The sequence below is a fragment of the Phoca vitulina genome, unplaced genomic scaffold (genome assembly GCF_004348235.1).
Source record: "Phoca vitulina isolate PV1807 unplaced genomic scaffold, GSC_HSeal_1.0 scaffold9, whole genome shotgun sequence".
Taxonomy (NCBI): Eukaryota; Metazoa; Chordata; class Mammalia; order Carnivora; family Phocidae; genus Phoca; species Phoca vitulina.
In genome coordinates this window covers 21,853,515-21,862,866 of record NW_022589712.1, presented here as the reverse complement: position 1 = coordinate 21,862,866, position 9,352 = coordinate 21,853,515, and the positions used below count along the sequence as shown (strand labels likewise).

General features: G+C 41.0%; 1 protein-coding gene across 1 annotated transcript in view; it reads left to right on the top strand.

Moving 5' to 3' along the window:
* The first annotated feature begins 225 nt into the window (after positions 1–225).
* The window catches only part of PHACTR2 (phosphatase and actin regulator 2), a 196,171-nt gene continuing 187,044 nt past the window's right edge, over positions 226–9,352 (top strand). The window contains exon 1 of the mRNA XM_032407752.1: positions 226–2,767. Within this exon, the coding sequence (XP_032263643.1) occupies positions 2,755–2,767 (13 nt within the window). The 5' untranslated portion in view covers positions 226–2,754. The remainder of the gene's footprint in view (positions 2,768–9,352) is intronic.

The following is a 9,352-nucleotide window of genomic DNA, read 5'->3' as shown; positions in this document are numbered from 1 at the left end:
ATGGGTCTGAATGAGATCAAGGGAAGGAGTGGATTCTCCCTGGAGCTTGAGGGAAATGTTCCCCTCGCTGCGCTTTTTCATTGTTACAATGCCACCTTCTGATGGCAGGTAGGAGTGGGAGAGGGGCAGTGGGGGGCGGCAGGCGCGTGCAGGGGGACACGGAGCAGATGGGTATGTGGCAATTCATGCTGTTTGTAAACAGCTTCATTTCTAATAGCCACTCGGCATTGGTTTCATTAGAGCAAGACATCTTTCTTTGTTGCTCATCCCTTGTTTATCTCTGACATCTTCCAGAGCAGCTGGAGAAGTTTGGGTAGGGTCCCCATCAGGTGAGGGAGGGAGCTAGGGCGTTCCTAATAAGGAAGGGGGGCCTGTGGCAAAACAGTATAAAGGATTATTTTCCACCCTTTTAAATTGCAAAACAGTACTGAAGGACCACAGTCCCTCATCTGAAACCCTTGGGGGGTCAGGTGTGCTTGAGAATTCAGAATTTTTGCATTTTAGGAAGGTAACATAATGCATATACAAAATGCTGCATATCATCCCCGGCAGGGCCCGAACAGATTCTCATAACAATAACATTAAAATTCTTGTTGTAAAACATGTTATTTACTCAAAATGAGATAAGCAAAGATCTTAAATAGCCTCCCATCCCTTCAAGTCATGTTGTGGCACACATGTATTTTGGAGCCCTACTTTAAAAAAACAAAGAACCTTAAGATTTTCAGAACTGGATTTTGGAATTGTGTATAAGAGATTATGGTTATTATATAAATCACGTCATGAGTTAGGCAGCGTTTAATGGTCTGTCCTTGGAACCTAATCCAGTGTTTATGAGAACAAGTGTTTTTCAAATTACCAACAAAACAAACGTTTGGCACGCAATCCATTTATAATTTGGTGACTGAATTGTATTAATGAAAATAATCAAGAGTCTCATTTTGAACCGTGTACAGAGCTAATACAAATATATTCATATTAGTATGCACCATCAGTACATAACACTTCTTCGCTACTCCTTACCAAAATCTCAAACTTCATGAAATGTTCCTCTTCCTTTTGTCATTCGTATTTCCCTGTTAACTCCTAGCTAGCTTGCCCTAGATTTCTACCGATGACACTCAGTCTGGGTGCTTGGCAATCTTAATCAGGGCAAGTAGTTGAAGTATGGAAGCCACAGTGATTTCAGTCTTATGGGATCCAGGCATTTTAAACAAAACTATGTGAAGAATGTTTTCTTGAAATTCATAGAGTGATGTATCTTCAAAATTGTGACAGAATTGAAATAAGGGGGATAAAGTCTCAGTGCAAAAATTCAACTTTTCTTTGAAGAAAATGTTTTTGTACTAGCATGGATATCATAAATGGTGTATTCTGTGTAAACAGTAAAGGAACCTCAAATCTATAGGAAAACGAGAAGTGAGGTTAAAAACAACTACTTCGAAGCTGTCGAAATGGAAGGCAAGATTATAAATAATTGCAAGTGATTTGTCACCAGGAATTCCAGTGGTAGACGGAAATGTGAACTAAATGAATTGCTTTTCCAACTGAACAACCCTGAGGGTATGATAACACCACAACTGGTAGTTGTTTTTTTAAATCTCGTCAAATAGAAAAGCTGTACACCCTTACTGTACTGTGGATTCACCGTATCATAGGTCAAATGAGGGCACTGTCAGTGTTTTTACTCTATCTAAGAAAATGCAGAAAAGAGAGTGGTGCTGTCCCCAGAACCTAATGTCCTAACAGCCCCAGGCCATGGCACATCATTTCTTCAACACTCTGTCCATCCTTATGCCTTGCTGTCGTAAGGCATTTTAGGTGACTTTGCATCTTTGCACAGCCAAATTAAAGAAGTGTACTTTCCTGTGTTCGTAAATGCGTTTTTCTTGATCCTCAGCTTTCTGTTACTTAGGTGGCTACAGATTGTAACATACGGTGGAGTCCCCTGACATCTTTTGACAATTCTTTCTGGTGTTATTGGTGACGATTAATGAAATTCCTTTGAATTTCTCTGTTTAGGATAGGTGGGCAGAAATTCTGACCAGGAATAGGGACACTCGTCATGATGAAAACATAGCTAAAACATGATGACAATACTCAGCTCCTTAACATTTAATTAGTGCAGAAATATTAAAGATTGCCTTTATTTTAAAATGGTTTTTCTGCTCTTCCTTGCCCACCCCCCAATGACAGTGACAACGACCACCACAAACTTTAAAATCCTAAATTGAAAAGTTGCCCAGTCATTCGATGATGTCAGTGATAAAGGCTGGACCACATTTAGATCAACCTCAAAGACAGGATAATTTATTATAGTTTCAAAGATTCCTTTTTACCTTTTAATTATCTGTGCCTCTTCCTGCTCATGTTTGCTCTGGCATCTTTTGGAAAAGCACTGTGTTCTGCATAGCATGTGCACTTCTTTCCTGAAATGTGCAGTACATTCAACATTGCAGTGATTTTTTTTTTCTCCTTTGCTTGGAACAGAGGTGAAACCCCCAGTGGATTCAAGTATCCACTTGATAGGCTCAGTCTCTCTTAATCAGCCTGTAATGGAGCTAATGGCTGTTTGTCATCCTTGGAGATATAAATTTCCTGGCGGTGTCTCCTGCAGACAGTGCATGAAGTATGCTCTGTGTGCTGCCAGCAGGACTGATAATCAGAAGAAGGGCAGGGTGCTTCGTTAGCCAGGAGAGGAGCTGGGGCTCCCGGGCTGCCAGGCTGCAGAACCCGCCTCGCCGCTCCTGAGACATGGACAATGCCGGTAGGTAAAGCAAGCGTGAATGCTTCCCAGCCTCCGGGCTCGTTTGCAGGCGGCATCCTTTGCTGCAGAAGGTTTGCTTATTTGTTGGTCTTATTTGTTGGTCTTATTCTGCACTTCATCATTCAAGCCCGGGAGACATGGGATGTGCTAACCCTGCTGCATTGTCCAGCAGGCGATCGGTGTTTGCTTTGAAGTTCAGTAATTGGGGATGCAGATTCTAATTCCACATTCACCTTTTTCCAGACTGCACTGTTATTTTCTTTAGGCTGTGCGAAGTGTGCTGTGTGATCCTTTTGTGCTCAGAACAGAGGGTGAAAAATGCATACAGTTGATGAAAAAACTATTACGAAGGGGTGGCAAAAGGTAGATGGAGTTAATGAGCTAAAGACAATTTTTTTTTTCAGCATTACAATACGCCCAGCATAATAGCAGACGAGTGCTTGGGTCTTATGCTTCGTCTTCACATTAGGATGAAATGTGGACAATGTCTCAGTATCCTCTGAGGTTTTAATTTCAGGAGTATAGACATGAGTGGCCAATCGTGTATGGACTTTTTAAAAAATGTATTTGTTTTTAATATCTTTACTTGCCAGCTAGACAAATATAACTGTTGAAATATTCTAATGCCAGTTAAATGATTAGCATAAAATTATTTCTCATGCAGAACTTTTTTTTTCTTTGCTGTATTGAACTTTTAGAAAATATCCGCTCCTCATTTCAGTGTTATTGACACTAAGTACAGAATTCCCCCAAATGGGTTGTGGGTTCTCTGTCTCCTGAAACTCATTAGTTCAGTTTCTCAGCTGCTGTCAGCTTCATAGTGATGCCTCCCAGTGTCTCTAGACGCTGGGATGCATCGTTTAAAACACGTCCTACACAGTAAGACCACCCATTTTTAGTAAAACACGTTTATGACATGTGGCCATTTCAGTCCTTGGTGCAGGTAGCCTAAGCAAGCAGAAATTTTGAAGGCAGAGTGTTTTGAGTTCTTTTGTGAAATAGTTTACCAGGACTAAAACTCTGTGACTAAAATAATTTTGTATTTGATGTTGAAGGCATTGAAATAAATTGGAACAGTGAAATATTAGGGAGGAGAATTTCAGGGTTGTGGAGGAAACAAAACAAGTGTTGGGGGACTGTATGTGTGTGTGTGCATGTGCGTGTGCGCGCGCGTGTGTGCGCGCGTGTGCATGTGTGTGCACGTGTGCGCACGCGTGCATGTGTGTGCGCATGCGTGTGCGTCTGCGCGTGTATGTGTGTGCGTGTGTGTGTGCGTGCGTGTGCATGTGTGTGCACGTGTGCACGCGCGTGCATGTGTGTGCGTGTGCATGTGCGTGTGTGTGCGCGTGCGTGTGCGTGTGTGTGTGTGTGTAGTAGCATTAGTAGTAGTAGGAAGGAGGCTGGATTGATGTAAATGCATATGATGTATATGTGTGTGTATACATTATGCCCCCCATTTTGGTCATTAAAAAAGTATGCCATAAGGCTTGTCATAAGAGCATGTAGGTATGATATTCCATGACAAGGCACAATTTCAAGATCCACCAAAAACTTCTCTAATTATAGAGGTAGAGTGAGTAAAAAATAAATAAACTAGAATCCCTAATTCAGCCTCACTTAAAACTTCTGCCACCCACAATTAATTATACTGACGTCCTGGCAGAATTATCACTTTAATTCAAGTAAATGCCTTTCTTAACTGACTCATGTATTTATTTAAAGGCCATTTAAGAAAAGGAAAGGAACTACTGTAGCAGCCTTTTTATTGGTATAAAAAGTGCTGAGGGTTATGATTTACTCTTTGGCTAGCTATAGCTTAGGGGGATAAGTGTTTTCTTAATTTGTACTTATATTTATTTATGCTCCTAAATGCCATTAATAAAATACCTCTGCTCCTGACACACTTAAGAATATTTATGCACTTGGTCAAGTGGCTTTTAAAGCAGCAATTTCTAGATCATTTCAAATTTTTGGTGAAACCTCCAATATAGGTATGTATAAACAGGCTTTTAAATTACGTTGTTTGAATACTTCAGAAATAACATCTTTCTTATAATGGCCAAGTGACTGTCAGTGATCATTTTTCATGGTAATTTTTTGATGACAGAAACAGCCTCTCTTAGAGCAGGGAAATGTAAACATGCATCACACACGTACACTTCAATAAATTGTATTGACTATGGGAAGGCATTTAAGATAGTACTGGTAAGTGGCCAAAAAGAAAACCAAAACAAAACAAAAAAACAACCAAACAAACAAACAAAAACACCCTGGAAATACCTTCAGCGTTAGATCGAGACCTCCCCCGCCCCCCGCCCTCTCCGCCGTGAACTTGGAGCACTGCAATTTCTTCCATTTGATTTAAACAAGAGAATGATGTTGAATATCTGCCTAAATTTGTCCAGTCAGCCATGGGTTCAGGCCCCGGATGGCAGAGGCCAGCAGTTCGGAGCTGGGCACAGTTCTCACCATTAAACCAGCAGGTTCGAGGCTTTCCTCCAGCAGGGCTTTCTGGGTTGGGGTTTGGATAATTGTGAGGCAGAGACGCAACTATGAGTACATGTGCGCGCGCGTGCACGTGCACGCGCGCACACGCGCGCACGCGCACACACACACACACACACACACACACACACACAAAGCCCAGTGCCTCTCATTTACTGACATCACACAGAACACTGTGGTGAAGATATTTGCCTGGTTTCTGCTGTTAACACCTCAGGAAGAGTGTGCTGCCTGGAACTCTGGCTCTTTACGCCTGTCTGCACAGTTCAGCAAGCATGTGAGTCTGTCCAACCTTTCCTTAGCAGCAGAGAGCTGTCTTTGGCATTCCTACTATCTCTGAGAAGGAGACATCCCTTTCCCATAATTGCTGGCTTATGTATTCCTTTAAAAGCTTTTCCTGGAATAACAATCAAATATTTATCAAACAGTGCATGTGGAATATGTCAGGGCAGTTTTAGCAATATCTAACTGTTTCTTCTTCTTCTTCTTTCTTCTTTCTTCTTCTTCTCTTTTGTGTGTGTGTGTGTGTGTGACTGTTTCTTCTTATAAATTCTGTAACAACTCAAATGGTGGTCCTTTACCAAAAACAGGTCTGTGACTACAGCTGCGGTCCAAGTTATTCTGTCCCTGCTTTCGTGTCCCCTCGCTGCTCCTCTCCCTCCCCTTCCTCAAGTGGTGCTCATGAATGAGTCGTGGAAGCGATGTTGCGGCTAAGTTGATTAGTAGTGTGCGGTTGATGTCTGAAAAACAATGCTTTTGAAATGTTATTCCATATTCTACAGGGGCAGAGTATTATAAAAAGTTCTGCAGCCTTGGTGGGGCGCATTTTTCATTGCTTGAGATCAGGATGTTTCCACTACCATGCGTGGGTCATAGGAGGCACACTTGTTCGGAAGGGAGCTGATGGCTGGGAGAACCACTGTGCCCTCCCCTTACCTTCTAGCCTAGTGACTTACAGGCTTTGACCCTTGAGGCACAGTAACTGAATTTGAGAAGTTCACAGTCTGCTAGCTCCTTGTAAAAAAGACTGGAGGGTTATTTGGGAACCAGATTGAGGGAGGGTTTATAAGGGAATGATCAAGAGCATCTGATCATCTGAGATGAACACTGGGGGCCCTGCCACCTGGCATCCCAGTGACCATGAACAAGCTATCTAAAACCTATGAATTTATTTTCTCATTTGTGAGTGCCAACCATAATTGTATCCATCTCACAGGATTGTTGTGAAGAGAAAATAAGATACTACATGTAAAGTTTGGTACAGTGGTTGGCATACGGTCCTTCTCAATGCATGTTGGCTGTTTAAAGAACCATCCAAAATTTCAAGCAAGGTTCTTTATGAATCAAGATGTGTTCTAGCAGGATGGCTCTCGCAGCAGGGTGACGGTGTAGAAAGGTAAGCGCTTAGAGTCGGACACCAGTCAGGTGACTGCACCGAGAACGTAACTGGAGGGGCGCCTGGGTGGCTCGGTCGTTAAACGACTGCCTTCGGCTCAGGTCATGATCCCGGGGTCCTGGGATCGAGCCCCGCATCAGGCTCCCTGCTCGCCGGAAAGCCTGCTTCTCCCTCTCCCACTCCCCCTGCTTGTGTTCCTGCTCTCGCTATCTCTCTGTCAAATAAATAAATAAAATCTTTAAAAAAAAAAAAAAAAAAAGAACATAACTGGAAATTGAGATCAGTGGTGAAATGGGGATAAAAGGATTGAGGGGTGCATTGCATCAGTAGAGTCTGATGAGTAGATAAGGAGGCAGGGGAAAGGAGACCAATCAAAGCAGACTTGTGGGGTTTCTAGTGAGAATCTAAGATAATAATAATCCTATGATGTGGAGTACAGGGGAGTTTTAAGGGAAAAACAATGAGTTCTATTTTGGACTTGTTGAGCTTGAAATACCTCTCTGTTACCCACTAACTTTAATAGCTGTCAGTGATGACTTATACACACACACACACACACACACACACGGGCACATGTGCACACACGAAATTCCTTACTAACCATAGATTTGGGATAATGCAGGGTTTTTTGTTCTTTTACCTCCCATTTAAAATCTTTTCTATTTTAATCTGCTTTGTTTAGTTCATCCCAGTAAACCCAACAGCACTTACTGCTTCCTTACCCCTGGCCCCCCAGCCTGTGTGGGATCCTATAGGTGATGTACAGAAAAGAGACTTTCAAATGGTTCTTGACAATCTTTTCAACACAGATGGAGATAAGACCAGGTCCAGAGAAACATGCCACTAAGCATTAAAATAATTTTGGCAAAGGTAGGCTGTATATAAGAAAATGTAAGCACAAACACATTTTATTTCAAACTGGTTCAAAAAACTTTCCTAGGAGAATCTACCTTAGCAGCTCGGGCTGCCAGCGTCATGTTCCTGAACAACTACAGATGGTGATTCGGGAGAAGGGTTACCTAATGGAGTAGACTTTCCTATGTGAATTAATTTGTTTTGGAAATGAGAGCTTTCTAGGACATTTGACTATGTTTGAAAACTATATTTGGTGCAATTTAAATTTTTTCCCTCTAATCCCCTACTTTCATGATATCTTGGTTTTAGTAGCTATAATTTTGTTAACCGTGACACATTTTAGAAATATAATAATGTTATATACACACATACATACATATGCATACATTTGCATAAATATAATGCATTTTATATATGTACTTGTGCGTGCATTTTTCGGTTGGGGATTAAAAGCGTCAATGTAGGGGAATGTAGTGTTGCTAGCTCTTTTAACAAATTTAATAAAAATCTCAAACAGATTTTCTTTTTAATTAAAAAAAGGAATTGATTCTTATTTTCTGAAGTGCCTCTTACGTCATAAAAATATTTATTACTGAATATTTGCTATAAAACCGGTAATTACAGTATTTTCCTTTGCATTTATTGTGAAGCCCATTGTGCTATTGTAGCATTTTATAGTTCATCAAATAAGTTTTTTTTTTAAAGATTTTATTTATTTGAGAGAGAGAGAACAAGCTGGGGAAGAGGGGCAGAGGGAGAGGGAGAAGCAGACTCCCTGTTGAGGGAGCCCGATGCGGGGCTCGATCCCAGAACCCTGGAATCATGACCCGAGCTGAAGGCAGATGCTTAACCAACTGAGCCACCCAGGCGCCCCCAAATAAGTATTTCTGAGAGCACCTCAGATTCATGTAAAGATATTTTTCTCAGGGAGAGATTAAAATTTAATAAAGAATTTGCTTTCTGGAATGTCTATTTTCAAAGTGCCATTATTATTGTAGAAATCACTGTCCTTTAAAACAAAAAAGTCAAAGGAAATATAGGTTCATGTACATAAAAGTACTTGAGAAGTGGTACTAAATTTTCTTAGTGGTGTTTTTTTTTTTTTAGTATAGTTGACAAATAATGATACATTAGTTTCAGGTGTACAACATAGTGATTCCCCAGGTTTATACATTATGCTGTATTCACCATAGTGTAGTTACCATCTGTTACTATACAATGCTATTACAATATCATTGATATATTCCCTATACTGTACCTTTTATTCCCGTGATTTCTTCATTCCATAACTGGAAGCCTGTGTCTCCCACTTCCCTTCACCCATTTGCCCATTCCCCCATCCCTCTCCTCTAGCAACCATCAGTTTGTATTTATAGGTCTGATTCTGAGTTTGTACTCTAATTTTGGGGAGACTTTGACCTCCTGAGAATAAACCAACAGTCTTGGCTTAAGAGTGTGGAGAAGGAGGACAAAGTCATTGTTTCTAAAACAAAATTTTGGGTTTTTGGGTTTTTTTCCCCCCGATCATTAGAATTAGTTCTGAGTGGTTTTTTTATTTGCAACCACTCGTCTTTCCAAAGGCAAAATGAGTTTTTCTGTATCCATAAGATAAAATAGGAATTCTTGTCAGATGGCTTGCTTGGGTCAAGAAGAAATAGTGGAAGAGATATGGAGAGTCAGCAAGAAAGCATTTTGGTGACAGAGAAGGGGAATCAGTAACCCAACATTTTCTGAATGATATGTCATTGCACATGAATGCCATAGGGTATTAAATCTCACTCCCTTTTCACACATACACACACAGAGATTTCAATGTTAGGCAATTTTGG